Consider the following 19,622-nt stretch of genomic DNA (forward strand, 5'->3'; position numbering starts at 1 on the left):
GTAGCTTAACAGCTAGATTACAAGAGTGGTTAGGGTACTAATCATATATATACATTAACATTAAACATTTAAGCGGTTTACTAAGAATATCTATATGTAATAACTTTGTCGAGACGATTAGTAGAGGCTATGGTAGGATCCTCTCTGATGGTGGCTGAAAGTAGATTGTATCCATGGGACATAGTTGTGCGCTGTGGTAGCAGACTGATGATTTAAAATTTTTTGATAAAATTTTTAAGATGGATAGATTTTTTTTCGGGATTACTGTGTGATTGGCATATTAGCGGAGTAATTTTTATTTATACTTAACCTGGTGTGTAGTGCATTTGAATGGCCACAGGGACGAGCTCGTTCCTATATTTTCCTGAAACTTCCGCAGATGCAAACAGGGCAATTGGAGAGAGGAAGTCCCACATTTTACGCCGAGGATCTCTTTCAGTGAGGTCCGGTGATGTGGGCAGGTTATCACAGAGCTCATAGCGAACAGCATAGATGCGCCCCAGAGTTATGGCCTGAAAAAGGATCCGAAGTTCATGAGGGAGACCAATGTCAACTACAGATCTAGTGCTGCTGAAAAAGTTGATTTTTGTGGGTAGTGTATTGTATAGTACTCTACCCGCTGTGTTGTCAGCTATGTAAGAGTGAGTGAGTGAGTGAGTGAGTGAGTGAGTGAGTGAGTGAGTGAGTGAATGTCCGTAAACAAACAGATCCGCAGCGCGTGTACAGCACTATCCACATGTACGAAATGCCTACCTATTTTTAAGGATGCTAGTTTGGCAGCGTTTTATTTTGTTTTGTTTTGGTTTGTTATTCTAACTAGATTGATAAAAATGTATGATCATCCTCAGAAGTCCACAAGTTGGAGACTCTATTCACATTGGTCCCGTGCGTCAACCCTTTGCCGAGTAGATTTATTTTTTAGAACTGATTTTCTTGTGAAAAAAAAGACGTATGTGACTTCAACTTTCAACTGTATTTAGCATTCCAATGGTCCCCTGAGAAAAACGATTGAGAGTTATTTCGAAGACTTCGGTTCCGAAATTTCACAAAAAGATCAAGAGGTCACACAAGGCTAGAAAAACATGTTAGTTAGGGTTTCCAAGATACGATAGTTGGGATCTTCAGATAGTATGGTATAGTTAAGATTAATTCCCCCCTTCACTAATTCATGATCGATCATGAATTCGTAGCTGGTGCTGTTTGCGCACATATTACGTAGGCAGAAAATCACAGCTTTAGTTAATTGTATAATGCTATGGGTGAAGCAACTGAATTTTGACAGAAAAACGTATTTAATGAGATTCTTTTCTACCAATGAAAGCACGTGTAAGGTTAACATACGTCTTCCAAAGAGTCGTCAGTGTTCAGAGCTGCTTGTACAGCGGCATCCCAGTCAAAGTTAGGATTCAGTGTTTCTTTCAATTTGTTCCAGTCTAATCCGATTGGTCCTTGATCCTTGAAGTTTTCACCTGGCGCACAGTTTCCCCATTTTCCTTTGTATCGTCCTGCTGTGATTGAACACCAAGGTCTGTGATGGGCAACTTTGGTACACTTGTCATAAACTTTTCCACGGTACGTAAAAGGGAAATTACACCATTCACCCTGTACCGTCTTGACACTGCAATCTGCAGATTCGGAGAAAATTTCATCAGAAATTCGTTACATTATGAAAGCTCATTCTGTGTTCTAAAGATTCGGGATTGATAAAATGATGTTAAACAATCAGAATTACAATTCACGTAGCACACCCACAGCCATAACAGCCTCAGCCATAGGAATGAACCTGTGTTGCCGACGTCCCTTGCACACCCCCAAATAACTACATCATATCCATGCACAGAATACGTTGGGTCAATTAGAGTTCACAAAAATCCCAGGACAAGGCAGGATTGAAGTAGATCTACCTGATGATGATGATGATGATGATGATGATGATGATGGTAATGATGATGATGATGATGATGATGATGGTGTTTGGTGGGGGTGGTAGTGGTGACAATCTGTCAATGTCTAGCCTTTGCACATCCACAAAAAAGTCACATTTTTTTCTTTGTCGAACGGGTAACTGAGCTTACAGGCTGACAGGCTGCTAAGCTGCGATCATGTCGCCAGGAAACGTGTTTTGGGCGACGAAGGAGTGAAAACAAATGGTGACATGCTGCTGTATTTTAGGTTATGCGTGATTTTATTATTTCGAAAAAGTCCACTTACCTCCCTTCACGTTTTCGTTATATCCTAAATGGTACACAAAATAGTCATTATAAATAAACGGTAATTTCAAAGCACTGATCTATTCGAAAGTAAGAATTAATACTGACGGTGAAATACTTAACACTCTCGGCGTATTTCTGTTTTTCGACAAGAAGCCAGCACCGAAGAGACATTTGTGGAACACTTACGTTTTTATATCAAACTGAACTCGAGTGAGCGATTATTTCCAGTCAAAGCACTAAAACGACAGTGTGTACAAAACGACGGAGTGTCCTTCCTCTGACCTCATTTTCCGCGGCAAACCCGTACTCTCACACGACAAACCATCAAACACTTTAAGTTGTGTCTTAAATTTGACTTCAAGGCAATAGAGCATTTCCGAGTAGCGTTGAACCTTATTTTAAAAGCGAGGCCAAGTGCAACGCTTTTCATGTGAAATTATTTTTGTTCGTACGGTGGCCAACAAGTGCAACGGCAAAAACAATTTCGTCATGGCAAAGACAATTTCGCCACGGCAAAATTATTTTCGCCACGGCAAATTCATTTTAGTCACGGCAAAATCATTTTCGCTACGGCAAAAACAATTTCGTCACGGCAAACTCATTTTCGTCACGGCAAAACTATTTTCGTCACGGTAAAAACAATTTCACCACCGTCACGGTAAAACAATTTTACCACGGCAAAATCATTTTCCTCACGGCAAAACAATTTCACCACGCCAAAATCATTGTCGCCACGGCAGAATCATTTGTACTCACGTGACGTTAGTTCGCAAGGTGTTATGGGAGTCATAACATCATGGCGGACAACGCGGTGTTTTTTCATCGGTGACTCTAACATCACGCTGACGATGTTTTGCGCCAACTGCGGCGCAGCGCAGTCTTCAACTGCAAAGTTTTGCGTACAGTGTGGAGAAGGTAAGATTTGAACGGTTTGTGAATGTATTTATATGAATACAACTCAGCTTAAACTGGTGTTATTCGGAGACTGGCTCAATCCACGTGTATGGACAGTCTGTAATCCTGAGGTCTGGTGACCAGGTAGAGATGGCCCTGCTTACTCCCACAAACAGATGAGACCTGTAATTGAACAGTTAACATGGTATTACAACACTTCATTCAAACGTCATACTAAAAAGCAGGCTTAAAACCAGTTTATGAGCAAGTTTGAAGGGAATTTGATGTGTCTCAAAATTTGGATCCCGCTGAGCAGCACAGGCGATGTAAGCACAGCTGATGTAAGCATTTTCCTCAAGTACTTCACAGCCAGCAGGAATTAGTAGATCATTATCTTCAACAAGACTTTTGCTTGGTCGTTAAAACTAATTGGGATCAAGATGCCATTACTGTGTTCAGTGTGTTGCAGTGGTGGTAGCTTTCCTTCCCCCCCTCCCCCTATGCAATGTTTATTTGGAAAGTGTTAATTGCCAGGAAACTGTTCATGAACCAGAAAACGACATTGAGTCGCGGGAGGGGAGGTTTCAAACATTGCCGCTTGCTTTTTTACCTTTAAAAACGGTTGGAGGGTAATTTTCTTAACAGCTTTGTCCACGATTGTAGATAGACAAAACATTATTTTTTTCTTTCAAACTTACCAGGGTATCTGGTTTTCACAAAAGCTGTGCAAATAACGACCTAAAACTATTCGATGTAGATGCAAAGACAAAGTATGACTAAAAATTGTTACAGAGACTAAAAAGTTTCAAAAGGGTGCTTACGTTGTAAAATGTTTGGTAGAACATTCCAACCATGAAGATAGTGGAATGCAATACACGCATAAACAGAGCATAAATCTCTAACTGTGGAGAAAAGAAAAACTTCTTCTCACTCCAATAAGTGACAAAACAGGTTCCAGTTTAGCTCTTTACAGAGAAGAGCTGAAAAACACGACTACACGAGACCTACTTTTTGTGGCGCGGAAAGTCATAACGCTTTTTTAAAAAACTAAATATACAATACAACAGTTCAGGGCTGGCCTCTCTTTAGCCTTTACGTAACAGAATGTGTTTACTTCTACTCAGGTGTTGAGGAACCTTACAATCAAACTCAGTCTGTCAGTGCAGGGACAAGTGGTAGGCAAGACTCAAAAGTTACCCCAGTGTTGTCTTTTGCTGATTTTCAGAAACGTAAGGGTGCGGAGTGGAAGGAGAGAGTGTCAAGGAAAATAAAGAGTGCAAAGGGAATCAGAGGCTCCTGTGAGCCAACTCGTGAATGCAGATGACACATCAGTAATTGAAATTAAGACGGCTACGGACACTTCCTTGAAAGCTAAAAGAAATGATATCTTTGCCCAATTATGTAACGAGAAATAACCATTCTTGTACTATACAAATCGTTTTGGCCCTCGTGCCCGGCTTTGTGGTGAGCCCACCCACAAAAACCGCCAGCTACGCAGGCTACTTTGCTCGAGCTGATCTCACGAAGGGAAATCTGTTGAACAAAACGTCGCACTACATTACATGCCCGGCCTAAATGCGTGAAATTTTTCCTTTCGAGTTCAGTCCACGCAATCTTGAAGTAAAAATAATTTGAAATATGACTAACTTTTGCTAAATAAAAATTATTTCAATGAGAGCTAGTTGTGGTCTGTATTTTGCTTCATTTATATTCAATGAATGTACTGAAAAGGTTTTGATCCTGTACACATGCATTTCAATAAATTCGGTATGTATTAAACAGTTGATCAAAATTCATCGACCACGTCCTTTTGCTTTCCCAATGTAAATTGCGAAAATGAACCATTTTTCCCCTTTCAAACCTCTATGAAAGCTGAAGAGATCAAAAATTGTTCATTTCACCAGAAATTTGCATAATTTTGTTTACGACGTCACTGATGCGTGACATGGCACTTTCCGCTTTTGCGTGAAAACTGACAGCCAAACTTATGTTTTTCAGCAAACTGATCTACTTGATATAATACTTTTGTATGTGAAGCAAAAATATGATGAAAGATGTCGAGTTTTCATGTATGCAAAAAGTTATGATTAGCAGTGAACTTATCAGTAAAGAGTGCTTCTGTCAGCCAGACATTTTCTGGCGGGAAATATTTTTTGGCGGCAAACTTTCATGTCACGTGAATGCTCTGGTTTATTCAAAGAGCTTGTCGACAGTCCATTAATTGAATTTTTAAATTTAATTATTTTTTAATTTAATTATTATTAAATTCATTTATTTTTACATTCTAAAAAGACACCGCAATTTGTGGAAAAAAACGAAAAGACCTATAACTTTGCTCAGATTCTACGAAAAATCTCCATTCTTTCACGAAAATGATTGTCAAATTATTCTCTACAGATTGTATAAGAATATCCTGATGAGCCGTGAACAGAAAATTTTCGCGTGTTTTTTCCACTAGTTGAATTTTTCAGTTCAATTATTTTTAAATTTTTAAAAGACACCGCACTTTGTGGAAAAAAACGAAAAAACCTATAACTTTGCTCAGCTTCTACGAAAAATCTCCATTCTTACACTAAAATGATTGTCAAATTTATTCTCTACACATTGAATGAGAATATCCTGACGTGCCGTGAACAGAAAATTTTCGCGTGTTTTCTTCCACTGATTGAATTTAAAGCTCAATCACTGCGCATGCCCGAACGTTAACGACAGAACCGACCAAACAACCAACCAAGCGGATAAGTCCACTATCGCTATAACTCGTTCATTGCGCATGCGCGCATTCACGAGTTAAAAAGAGATGACAAAAAGGGAGCAAATGGCGAAAGGGAAGTTGTCATATTCATAGGCCTGGTAGAGTGGAGTGACAGTAATGAGAGTCTTAAACGGAAACATGGAAAACGCATGGCATTGAAAGTGAACAAAGATGACCCACCAGCTGTTCTACTACAGAAAGCTATTGAGAAGTGGAAGGCCTACTTCAGTAATTGCTATGATAACAATGAAGATTATATTCCTTTTTTTAGAAGATTATAAGAAAGCCATGTTCTTGCCTGGTTCAAATATGGAATTTTTCACCCTAGAGCGCTACCATGAAGAGCTTGGAAAAGATTATAAGCGCATCACATTGTTCCTCGGTACTCTAACTGATTCTAGAATGTCGGAAGGTGGAGTTCCTGTTGATAGAAAACAGCCTGAAGATAAGTTGTGGCACGAAGCCATTGACCTTCCCGATACAGTTTACCAAGTTCAAGACGATGATAACCATCCATCAGACAATACGAATGGGAATAAAGGTGATTTCAACATGACGTCATGCCTGAGCCATGATAGCGCAGTGGGGCATCAAAGTTAAGAGTCGCAAATAAATGATGACTTCCAAATTGCTCAAGCACTTCAAGTTTCCTTTGATAGTGTTTTGGTACCTCCTAAAGAAGAAACATTAGACAACTCAGTAAGTGATCACTCATCTGTCATTCAAGCACTTGAGAAGCGTGTAGTTACTATCGAGCAGTTCTTTCTCGTGGTGAGGCGGGGAATTCCATTTGAACGAGTGATCTCCTTGTGGCAACGTAAGAGTAAAAGGAAGTCTCCTGAGAATGTGGTTAGGGTAAAATACCTTGGAGAGGAAGGAATTGATTCCGGTGGCTTAACACGCGAGTTCTTTGCAGGCATCATCCCACAGATAGGCAACAGCTTGTTTCCTCGAGGAACCCCAGTTGATTCCACTCTCTATGTCCGAAATGAAACCTTTAGAACAGCAGGAGAAATAGTTGCAGCGAGCTTGGCCCAAGATGGCCCACCCCCCAACTTCCTTGACACTGTGGCATTTCATACACTAGTGAACTTGGATATGGATATATAAGAGATCTTTCTTCTGACAAGCATCTGACGTCTGAAGAAAAGCATATGTTTGAAACCATTAAGGAAGATGTTTGCCAACACCACGACTGTATCTTAGAACACGGTTACACAGGTATCATAAATGAAGAACATGTCGATGACATCCTTGGTTCAATATTGGTAAGCATTTGGAATAAAAGAGTCCTCTGTCTAAAAGATTTTAAGGAAGGAATGGGTCTTTATGGACTTGCAAGTATCCTCTCACACAGTCCAGCTGCCTGCAAACCATTATTTGTAAAGGGTCATATTGAGGATGTTGATGGAAACTATCTAGCAGGACTGCTTCAACCACAGTACTCTCCAAAAGGTTCGTCAAGAAGACTTGTGGAAGAGAAAGTTGTCGATCACTTCCAAGATTTTCTGCTCAGCTTAGAAGATGATAATGTTACAGGCTACTCAACCCCAATAGCGTGGAATTATGAAGAAATCCCGGTTCAAGGCGATGAAGGGTCCTCTGCAGCCGAAAAATTTCACTCACCCGACTTGTCTGCATCAAGAGTAATGGGCTGGCTGACTGGGCAAAGACACAGGGAAATGAATGGCCAAAAAGTAAAGATAACAGTCAAGTTTGATCATGAGTACAAGATCCGTATTCCCAATCACACGATATGCTTTCCGTACGTTAGAGCTTGTGGCATGGAAATCACTCTTCCAACCGAGCACATGCGCACCTATGACGATTTTAAACACATCTTTATGCTGGCATACTGTAAAGGTCAGGCTTTTGCAATGCCATAACTCTGACTGTTAATTGTTAATTTTGTGAAATGTATTTCCACCCTCGTTAACATCATATTACATGTACTTGGGGTTTACCTTCATTTGGAACTATTATGACGCTTTTGGTGAAACTTAAAACAGACAAAAGAACCCATTGTCTTTTACGACTAGACCACTATCCCGTTAAGTGCATTTCTTTTACTGTCGCTGTTGCTAGTACTGTGGATGGGACACTGTTCTATTCAATCTGGAAATGGAATCGAGATATAATAGAAATATGTAGAAAAGATGTTAGTTCCTTAAGATTGCGCTCTCAGATTGAAAGTTGAAATTAGAGTTGAATATTAGGTGGTCATAGTTCAGGGGCATCCAACGATTAATTTCAGTGGATATCTATTGGGAAAGGCTTTAACAACCTCTGAATCTTTCGCAACAGTAGGAAACTAATTCCTTTCATTTTCGAAGCTGTAAATGTGCGGAAATAAAGGTCAGCTAGCATTTTAGTAAAGCCCACAACAGCTAGTAAACTCCGGAAAAACGATTGCGTTCGCTCAAACTTTCTGCAACTTAAGATTTCAGCTAGAAAACTCGAACAGATCAAACTGTATTAGCTTACATAAATGTGCCTTTAAAAGAAAAAACGTTATGGAGACGCAGAAGACAACATTTTAAGAGTTTTGCTTAAATGCTCTCGTTGGGTGCCCCTGACAGTTTTGATATTGTACTGTATTAGCGGCCACCTTCTTAAGGGAGTTGATAAACTATATACTGTTTCCTGTTGATTTACCCATAGAATTTCAGATGCAAAGCAGACTAGGCTAGATTTGCAGTCTACTTTCTGACGCTCATTTGTTGGTACTATTACTATTCAACGTAATAGTGTTGTTATTCAGTGCATAATAGTATAAATTTTGAATTAAACGTTGAAATTGACCGATTTTACAGTTGAACAAAAGCTGCTACTAGACCGTCACGAAGGAACTGTCTTGAGAGGTTGTAGCTAGTTGAAGAACTGCCTTACCTCAAGTGCTTCAAATAAACAGTGGAAGCAATCCATTGTACGGACATAAGAGACTATTACTCTCAAATGACAGGTTGTTGCAGTTAAATAAAAGGTTTTAGCACCTTACCATGTGTTGCTTGAGAATACGTCAAGAGAATACCTCTGCCTCAAGGAAAAAATAACTACACCCTTAGTCACAAATGTTGAAACAGTCACCTTTCTTTACCCCTCTCCCCTTCAATAGCAGGAGGGAGAGGGGTGCATGTGTTATGCTACGCAGTTGAGACCGTGAGTTATGACTTGTGACTGATGAAAGAACCACGAGTTGTACGTCCGCCATGTTGTATTGATTCCATAACACCTTGTCAATTAACGTCACGTGAGTACAAATGATTCTGCCGTGGCGAAAATGATTTTGCCGTGGTGAAATTGTTTTTGCCGTGACGAAAATGGTTTTGCCGTGACGAAAATGATTTTGCCATGACGAAATTGTTTTTGCCGTGGCGAAAATGGTTTTACCGTGGCGAAAATGATTCTGCCGTGGCGAAAATGGTTTCACTTGTGGGCCACCGTATGTTTGCATATGAATGAAAACTAATTTTCATAATGAACACCATGTAGTAGAAGTACTTGCAGCCCGTGTCACATTATGAAAATAGTAAATGGCCTAGCTCGCTATGAGTCTCCCGGTATCTCTTTGGTTAAACATCCAACAAGTGTGTGACACGGTCATGGATTCGATTCCTGTCAAGGACTCAGGTTTCTGCATGTCCTATGCCCGTGACATGTTGAACCGGCATTGCATCATTATGGACAGTTTGACAACATTTTTTGTTAATATGACTAACGTTGCGATAAATTCCTTCGTTCCTACAAGTTTTTAGAATTTAATGCTGCTTAATGATCTACAAAATGCATGGTTACCTCCAATTTCCTTTTTGGATTTCAATCGGCCCTTGCTAAGATGTAATAGATCATACACGAGGAAGAGTGTTTCCTCCGATTTCCAAACACCGAGAAGTAGGTTAGAAAAACGAGGCGCAGCCGAGTATTTTTAACCAACTACGAGGTGTTTGGAAATAGGAGGAAACACTCTTTCGAGTGATTGATAAAGCTTCTCAAACTATTGATAATTCTTAAAGAAATTCGAAGAAAAAGTTCACAAAATTTTATGATAATTAAGATGACATTTTTAAACCTCCTTCACGGAAGTGATTTCCTCTGTTTTTCTTCATGAATTATTAATGAATTTGAGAACTATTTTTCCCGCGTAGTCATAAACTGTGCAACACCTCTGTATTAGGAGGCAAAGTCCTTGAGATCAATAACAACAACAATAAAGTTTATTTTCGTACCTTTACAGTTTCCCCATCTGCCATCATGTACTTTAGTAGTTGAACACCATGGTCTACGATGGCCATCACTGGTACAATTATGATAAACTTTTCCACGGTAAGTAAATGGAAAATGGCACCACCTTCCATCAGTCGTCTGCACTGTGCAACGATTTCCTATTTGATAGAACATCAAGGTAGAAACTTTAATAAGGCCGTAAGAATATCGTATCGTCATCATTGCAGTTTTGGTCACGATACTGATTTGTTTAATGGTCTTAGCTCCCACGAGTCTCCTTTAGCTCAGTAGCAGAATATCCCAACTAGTTTATTTTATTTATTTACCGGATGGGTCTGTCACTCAATACTGAGGAATTAAGACCGCTCTAAAAAAATACAAATAAATAAATGAATAAAATAAAAATATAAAAGGTCAGTAGATGTTAAAAATTGCGTTTTTAAATGCACCCAGTGAACTGAACAATACAACATCCCTTGCGAGGTCGTTACATTCTGAAATTGTCCTTGGATAGAAAGAGTACTTATAATAATCTCTCGTAGCTAGCTTTCGGCTGCTTGTAAGCATACTCTTTGGAGCGAGTTGAGCACAAATGGTCTACTAGTTGGTGGTTGATATCTTCGTAGAAGACAAGCTCGTAGAAGACAGGCTTGTTTTGCTAGTAATTGGAAGGTCTTGGGTTCGGCTCGCCTTTATCCGAGTTTGCCTGTGTCACTTTGAATAATACAACATTTTTATATTCTTTGCCATCATCATTATCACACATGTAATAATAACAGCTGTACATCATTGTCTCGGTAAACATTCTCATTATGATCGAGAAATTCCTTACTATGCAATTAACTGCAGAACTAATCTAAGAAAATTTGACGAAGCAGATAGTTGAATCACGTAACTCTTTTTTCGTTTAAATGGTGCTGTGTTAGGCTGTTACGTGACAAGACACTGCAAAATACTATCCTACGTGTTCTAGGCGCAATTCACCCATGCGCACAATTACAGGCTATTACCCATGCATATCCTTACGGCTATACCACATTGACCAACGGCAAGCCAGGCTTATAGTCATTCAATATTTGAAGCTTGCCTCCATCTTTTTGGATTTATCAGCAAACAGTGACTCGAAAATAACAAAAAACTACCGCTCCCTTGTTCCAAATACTCTTCGAAACTGACGGCGAATCTACTTTCTTCCTTAAAAATCCTTTCCGCCATACATGCCTTGAATAGACCCTGTCTGACGGTGTGTATTGCACTCGGTTAAGTTCAGGAGGCAAGTTCTTCCCTACTCCTCGTACATAGACATGTATGCCGGATAGTATGCCACTTTTGTTGTTATTTGAGTACTCCAGAAGTTGTTGTTAAATATAATATACTCGCCCTAAACTCAAGAAACAATCCTATTTACCTTGCCTATGAATAGTCACCCGCTGGATTGACATGGGGTTGTTCCCGGATAAGCGCTGCTGAGTGAAGTACTTATCGCTTATCCATTCCACTTTGTCGTTGTTAATGGGCTCGTATCTGGACGCTCTTCTGGCAGTTTCCTGAAAGAATAAATCACAAATTAAATAAGGTTGTTGTGATTACGCTAGAAATGTTAGTTGTACTCTAATCCTTATAGCGTCGTTGACAACAGTAAGAGAACATATTAGGGATACAGGGGTACAACATCAGAATAGTCGCCAGGGAGAACGAAACCCTTAGGTGAATGATCAGCGAGGCAATCGACTGTGGATACTGTGGATACGAATTTGCAGCGGTTTTCCTAGTGATACTGTCACCTTTGGCCACCTGACTGGTGTCAGTGGTGAAACATTCACCACTCGAGTAAGGAGGCACTAAGAGTTTACCCTCACATGCCTTGTTAATGTCAATGCACACCGTAAATTTCTGTAATAGCCACCAAATGATGCAAACGGAAAGTGCTGGATTCTGGCGAATCTGATCAGCAGATTTTATATTATTCAATTGTAAATAACGAGTCAAGGTGGACTGTACATCACTGAAATCTATTCCCGATGGCCAAATTACCGTGTAAACACTGCTGATAAGAACAAACATTCGTTACTTTATACATCGGCTGCGTTGCCAGTTTTCTAATCAGCTTTGTTCGCTTGTTGTTACAACCCAATGTAACTTTATTTCATTGTATAAACGGGAGAAGACAAGGGACGAGTATATCATATCGGTTAATAATCGAAACCATTAAAAAGAAACTTTGCCTTATCATGACAAGCAACTCAGTCAAGTTTGAGAGTTTTCAACCTAAAATTAAATTAAAGGGCCCAGATGACGGCTTTATGAACCTTGTAAAATCAATAAAAACTTTGTTATCTTATAATATGCAAAGGCCACTCAATCTTTCTTGATCCGGCTTTCGATATATGCGTTTTATATTTTTTACTTTAACGCAAGGTTGCCAATATTTAGCTGGTTTTCTTTTGATCGAATAGGCTAATTTTTTTTAAACAAACGAATCTCCAGACCTCCTCATGTTTATATAACGGCCAATGGAAGTTTGCCACTAAATGGCTGTTATGTATAAGATATATTGCAGAGCCCTTGACCTGGAGCCTCTATCTCTCATACTAAGGCTATGTCTGCACTATGTGGATAGCATTTCATGCCGTCGTGAAAAATACTCCGGCATGGTGTGAACAAAAGTGGTCTAAAACCGCCGCCATCTTTCCACTGTAGGATCCAATCCTCGCTCCTCGTTGTTGACTTTCGTTTCTGTTCGATTCTCTGTTCACACTACTCGAGGGAAGTGTCACGATGGCGACGATTCACTTTCAAGACCGAAGCAGCGCAGCATCGCTTCGGCACAGAATTCGATCTGAAATCGGCGTTTTGTGTGTGAATGAAAGCCCGATCCGATGTGTTTTAGGTGTCGACACAAGAGCTTTCCGGTATCTGAGTGTAGACATAGCCTAAGCCTCGGGGACACCCCTATTCCGCATAGATTTAAATCTTGGAGTGGACCCTTTCGCAAGTAGTTATATCTACTCGTGGCAGGCTTGACGCAACAAATCAATATAGATTGAGGCTCCTAGTCATGGGCACCTGGATATTGTTAATTTTTTACCCCGACTACTGGCTCTAGTGCGTCCTGAAAGAACGCTGAAATTTTGAGGTATTCTGCCATGTCTTTAATGGGCTGTCCAATGGTGTTGTTGATGTACCCTAGAAAGATCTTTTGGTTGATTTTTAGGAGTTCAGTGTAGCCTGCGGTGTAGTATCTCGTGAAAGGGTCTTTGAAGACAATAGGTGCGAGTTCTGCCTGCGTCATGTTCAACCTGGCATAGCCATACAAAGCTGGATCATGTTTTAAAGTGAAGGTTTTCTTGTTTTGATCCAGGGCCGCCCCTCTTGCAGCCTTGCATTCTGGACTGGAGTTCTGCGGAAGGGAGACTTCACAGTGCACGGCTGCTGAATACCTGGAACAAAGGCAAAAAAATGTTACGATCGTAAAGTTGCTTAAACCAACGTTTAATAACAAGCTTTTCCCAGCAAGTTTAGTTTGAGGTCGCTACTATCGAGGGTGCATGTCTTTTGTAGTTCAGATGTTATAAGAAATTTGGTTCCTCTAACGACCTAAATGAGAAAATAAAAAAAAGATAATATGAGAAAGAGAGCGAGATTTAAACTGCATACTCATGGTCAAATCCAAGGTTAAAGTAGACTGGTCTGACTCAAATGGCTAAGGAAGTTAGGAGGTTAGTTTTCAAAGAAACTGCATGTGGTGATGCGTCGGTGAGGAATAGAAAAAATGTTTGGTTTTATCAACAAGATGATAAGGTAACTTGGCCATTGTAAAGAGATTCAAGGGCTGACGTTTGGAGCGTTAACCCTTTCTTCATTGCAAATCACTACAACCCATTACAGCTGTTTTGAAGTTGGCTTAAAGAAACAGTGTTACGAGGATTCCGCAAATGATACTTTGTTCAAAACTGCCCAAAAACTAACTTGACAAAGTACCTTTGCTCAAACATAAAAAACCCGAGGAAAATAGTAAGTTAATTAATTCTCCAAGCCGAAAGTACAAACCATAATTGTTTTTTAGCGATTTATCCAAAATATATGGGAAGAAATAAATTGAAAGAATTTCTGTTACGTGCACTATAGTAAGGATAAATTTTAACGAAACCTGAGCTTTTTTTAAAACGCTTCCATGGACAAAAATCGGCTGTGTTTGGTTCATTCGAAGTGACACTACTAAAAATAGGTAAGGGAGGGTCCCCTGGGATTCTTTAGTGGGAGTGCGCCGTCCCCTACTCAGGAACCGTCTTATGTTTCAGACCAAAGAGTGTAACTTTCTATGCACGTACATTTTCAATACTCGTCTCTAAAATCCTTGCCCATTTTCAAACATGCACTCACCTGAATTAAGGAATGGTTCTCACACAATATCACCATTTTTGGTCACTTTTTGTCTGGCGTTTTTACTCTAGTAAGCCTGACTTATAACTTTGTGATAACAAAAGGAACAAAATTTTGTGACGATTTACCGTGTTAGCTGTGGTCACATGATCGACCACGCCCTAATTTATGCAAAATTTCATATATTCCGATTACAACCCGATAATCAACGTTAAAAATACTTTTCTTTGTTTTCAAGTCTTAACATTGCATAGAACTACCCTAAATTAACTGGGGGTTTTTGAAAACGTTTTATGATGCGTAGTTACTTGGTCTTTTTCTCTCTCCCCAGTCGCTCTCCAAACCAAAAACGTCATAATTAACCAAAAGTAGATAAATTCTAAAAACCCCGATTAGTTCCCCAGACCCTTAAACTAAAGTCATTTATAGAAGGTAAAACCACTAGCAATTTGTTTTCCTAAAATGTCGTAAATTTAAATCGAAATAAAATTTTAAAATTGGGCGTGGTATGTCACGTGACACAACAGCAACTTCAGTGGCAATAAAAATGAAATACTTTGTGCAGATTCTTGGCTCTTACAAACTTCCAAATCAGTACTTTCCATTTCTTCTAAAATAGACCACCCCCCTCCAAATCTAGCGAGACCCATTCCTTAATTCACGCGAATGGCACGTTCTGTTAAAAATCGAGCCTTATCCGCGTCAAGTGAATCTTGGCCTCTCTTTTTCTTCACTTTCTCTTTTCTCTTCTTTTGTAGGAGAAAACGGAATTAATATTCAAGTTATACCGTTTCGCAGTCTCCTCATTAAAAATACACCACCAATTTGAGACCAAAATGTTTAAATGTTTAAATCAGTCCATACATGTTATCATGATGAGACCACAAAACCTTAAAAACACTTTTAAAATTACCAAGCCGGACTAGTTTTAAGGCCACAAATTTGACATAATTATTTCTTTATCTTCTGTCTCCAATAAGCGACCAACCAAGTGGATCATTGAAAAATCATACAGGACTAAAACGCCGCAAACTGCATAGCTTAAAGAACTACAAGAATAAATTAAATGCTGCCAGAAGGTTCGATCTTTTTTCACTTTCTTTCTTGACCGTTACCTAGGTTATTCCAATCAGTGTAAACAATTTGACATATGACCTAAGCTTAGAAACTTAAACGTGCTCTGAATGTAAACTTCTGTAAACACAGTCAACGCTGAACTGTAGACACAATATAAACTGGATTTTTCACCATATTAAATGACGGACTGGTTGTGAAACTTTGCCATAAAAACAATGTTGGAAGGGCCACGATAGTGCACGACCCCTTGTTTGAATGTTCTCACTACAGTTGAATATCTTAACACGAACGTCTCTATTGGTCAGTTGCTCTAACACATTTCAAAATCTGTTGTCGTCTGTGGACTGTCAAGGCCAAAAATGCTAACAAAAACATATAACAAAGACATTTTTCAGGCCAACTAGAGTCTCCTGGTTTTAAAATAAGAGCATCACGTTCATTACATATTTAAATCTTTAAAACTAAACATTTTCGATCGATTGATCGCAAACTTTCCAGTCAAAGTGTTTAAATGTTTAAATCGGTCCATACATGTTATCATACCAGAAAACCTTAAAAACACTTAATTACCAAGCCGGACTAGTTTTAAGGCCAGAAATTTGACATAATTATTTCATTATATTCTGTTTCCAATAAGCGACCAACCAAGTGAATCATTGAAAAATCATACAGGACTAAAACGCCGCAAACTGCATAGCTTAAAGAACTACAAGAATAAATTAAATGCTGCCAGAAGGTTCGATCTTTTTTCACTTTTTTTCTTGACCGTTACCTAGGTTATTCCAATCAGTGTAAACAATTTGACATATGACCTAAGCTTAGAAACTTAAACGTGCTCTGAATGTAAACTTCTGTAAACACAGTCAACGCTGAACTGTAGACACAATATAAACTGGATTCGGTCAGTTTCTTTTCACCATATTAAATGACGGACTGGTTATGAAACTTTGCCATAAAAACAATGTTGGAAGGGCCACGATAGTGCACGACCCTTTGTTTGAATGTTCTCACTTCAGTTGAATATCTTAACACGAACGTTTCTATTGGTCAGTTGCTCTAACACATTTCAAAATCTGTTGTCGTCTGTGGACTGTCAAGGCCAAAAATGCTAACAAAAACATATAACAAAGACATTTTTCAGGCCAACTAGAGTCTCTTGGTTTTAAAATAAGAGCATCACGTTCATTGCATATTTAAATCTTTAAAACTAAACATTTTCGATCGATTGATCTCAAACTTTCCAGTCAAAGTGTTTAAATGTTTAAATCGGTCCATACATGTTATCATACCAGAAAACCTTAAAAACACTTAATTACCAAGACTAGTTTTAAGGCCAGAAATTTGACATAATTATTTCATTATATTCTGTTTGCAGTAAGCGACCAACCAAGTGGATCATTGAAAAATCATACAGGACTAAAACGCCGCAAACTGCATATCTTAAAGAACTACAAGAATAAATTAAATGCTGCCAGAAGGTTCGATCTTTTTTCACTTTTTTTCTTGACCGTTACCTAGGTTATTCCAATCAGTGTAAACAATTTGACATATGACCTAAGCTGAGAAACTTAAACGTGCTCTGAATGTAAACTTCTGTAAACACAGTCAACGCTGAACTGTAGACAATATAAACTGGATTCGGTCAGTTTCTTTTCACCATATTAAATGACGGACTGGTTATGAAACTTTGCCATAAAAACAATGTTGGAAGGGCCACGATAGTGCACAACCCTTTGTTTAAATGTTCTCACTACAGTTGAATATCTTAACACGAACGTTTCTATTGGTCAGTTGCTCTAACACATTTCAAAATCTGTTGTCGTCTGCGGACTGTCAAGGCCAAAAATGCTAACAAAAACATATAACAAAGACATTTTTCAGGCCAACTAGAGTCTCTTGGTTTTAAAATAAGAGCATCACGTTCATAACATATTTAAATCTTTAAAGCTAAACATTTTCGATCGATTGATCGCAAACTTTCCAGTCGAAATGTTTAATGTTTAAATCGGTCCATACATGTTATCATACCAGAAAACCTTAAAAACACTTAATTACCAAGACTAGTTTTAAGGCCAGGAATTTGACATAATTATTTCTTTATCTTCTGTTTTCAATAAGCGACCAACCAAGTGAATCATTGAAAAATCATACAGGACTAAAACGCCGCAAACTGCATAGCTTAAAGAACTACAAGAATAAATTATATGCTACCAGAAGTTTCTTTTTCATTTTCTTTCTTGACCGTTACCTAGGTTATTCCAGTCAGTGTGAACAATTTAACATATGATCTAAGCTGAGTAACTTAAACGTGCTCTAAATGTAAACTTCTGTAAACACAGTCAACGCTGAACTGTAGACACAATATAAACTGGATTCGGTCAGTTTCTTTTCACCATATTAAATGACGGACTGGTTATGAAACTTTGCCATAAAAACAATGTTGGAAGGGCCATGCACGACAGTGCACAATCCCTTGTTTGAATGTTCTCACTACAGTTGAATATCTTAACACGAACGTTCCTATTGGTCAGTTGCTCTAACACATTTCAAAATCTGGTTGTCGTCTGTGGACTGTCAAGGCCAAAAATGCTAACAAAAACATATAACAAAGAAATTTTTCAGGCCAACTAGAGTCTCTTGGTTTTAAAATCGCAAACTTTCCAGTCAAAGTTTCACACTCTAGGCAATTGTCTTAATTTAACCTGTTTTGTTGTGGCTAAGGCAAGGTTTTGATTGCGGGTTAACTTTAAAAAAACATGGAAACATCCTTTTTACATCCACTCCTAATGAATATCACACCACTTAAATAATAAATAAATATAAAATAAATAAATGGGACTTTCAGTGGCACATCCACAGCATAGCTATTCGTCCACTGTTTCCAGGTCGAATTGGAATTTGGAAATGTTGGTTTTTGTGGAGGGAGGAAAACCGGAGAACTCGGGGAAAAAACCCTCGGAGCAGGGACGAGAACCAACAACAAACTCAACCCAGATATGGTGTCAACTCCGGGAATCGAACCCGGGCCACACTGATGGGAGGCGAGTGCTCTACCACTGCGCCATCCCTGCTCCCCGACTTGACGACTTGACGCTGGAGGCTCCCTCCGCATACTGTGTTGTGTTGTTTGCGTATCTTTATCTTTATTACAATTTAATGGCAGAAAAGGCGTTCATAAAGTGAATTAAATAGAGCCATAAGGATAGCCTACAAAAGAGTCGGAGACCCCATACAAGGCAGACCGCCTAAAGAAACCCTCCCAAGAACTGTTATAATTTAAAGACAGAAAATTAACTAAATAAATGTTATTACAATATAAATAGATAAAAAAATGGAATAATCAATTACATGATTCTAGAAGATAGGAAATCCCTTACTCCCCTTTTAAAGCTACAGATACTTGAAGCTTGCCGTACGGAAAGTGGTAACACATTCCATGTGCCAACAATCCTATTAAAAAAGCTAAACTTAAAAGCATCAGTCCTAACTTATAACAGAAATGTTTCCTATTTGACTGAGCGTGGCGAAAGAGAATAGAACATATATTTATGACTCGTAATAAAAGTGAACGCAACTTGACCTTTGTTATTCTAAGGCATCGTCCAATTGATCTTTTACCCTCGACGGCAAGCAAATATAGGTAGTTAACTTTCCTTTCGGCTTACCTTGTAGCTGTTAGCAAAGCCAAGAAAGCTAAAATAAGCTTCATATTTACTTCTGGTTGAAAAGTCTTCAAATGATTGCTTTGTTGTACATTCAATCTTGTAAGTAGTTTGTTACCTCTAGACAACTGAATTTAAATTAAAATACAGCTTCATAGGTAGGTTCATTATTGAAAATAGTGCACTGTTGACTTATGCTATTGACCAATCGGCCAATCAATTAGTCAATCAATCAATCAATCAATCACTGACTCACTGACTCACTCACTCAATCAATCAATCAATCAATCAATCAATCAATCAATCAATCAATTAATCAATCAATCTTTATTTTTTTATGATAAGTAATGTTTTAACTATGATGAGTTTAAGAGTTATACACTGTTACCTAGCATCATCCCTTTTCTTTTGCTT

At 38.7% G+C, this 19,622-nt stretch overlaps 1 protein-coding gene across 1 annotated transcript in view; it reads right to left on the reverse strand.

The window, feature by feature from the left end:
* Positions 1-19,270, reverse strand: part of LOC146458311 (polyunsaturated fatty acid 5-lipoxygenase-like) — a 27,731-nt gene extending 8,461 nt beyond the window's left edge. The window contains exons 1-7 of the mRNA XM_085090770.1: positions 19,212-19,270; positions 13,175-13,526; positions 11,495-11,633; positions 10,089-10,244; positions 2,212-2,235; positions 1,342-1,625; positions 311-512 (exon numbers count right to left, since the gene is read on the reverse strand). Coding sequence (XP_084946896.1) covers positions 311-512; positions 1,342-1,625; positions 2,212-2,235; positions 10,089-10,244; positions 11,495-11,633; positions 13,175-13,526; positions 19,212-19,255 — 1,201 coding nt within the window. The 5' untranslated portion in view covers positions 19,256-19,270. The remainder of the gene's footprint in view (positions 1-310; positions 513-1,341; positions 1,626-2,211; positions 2,236-10,088; positions 10,245-11,494; positions 11,634-13,174; positions 13,527-19,211) is intronic.
* Positions 19,271-19,622: the final 352 nt, after the last annotated feature.

Source organism: Pavona decussata, unplaced genomic scaffold, assembly GCF_977016875.1.
Source record: "Pavona decussata unplaced genomic scaffold, jaPavDecu1.1 SCAFFOLD_233, whole genome shotgun sequence".
NCBI classification, from domain to species: Eukaryota; Metazoa; Cnidaria; class Anthozoa; order Scleractinia; family Agariciidae; genus Pavona; species Pavona decussata.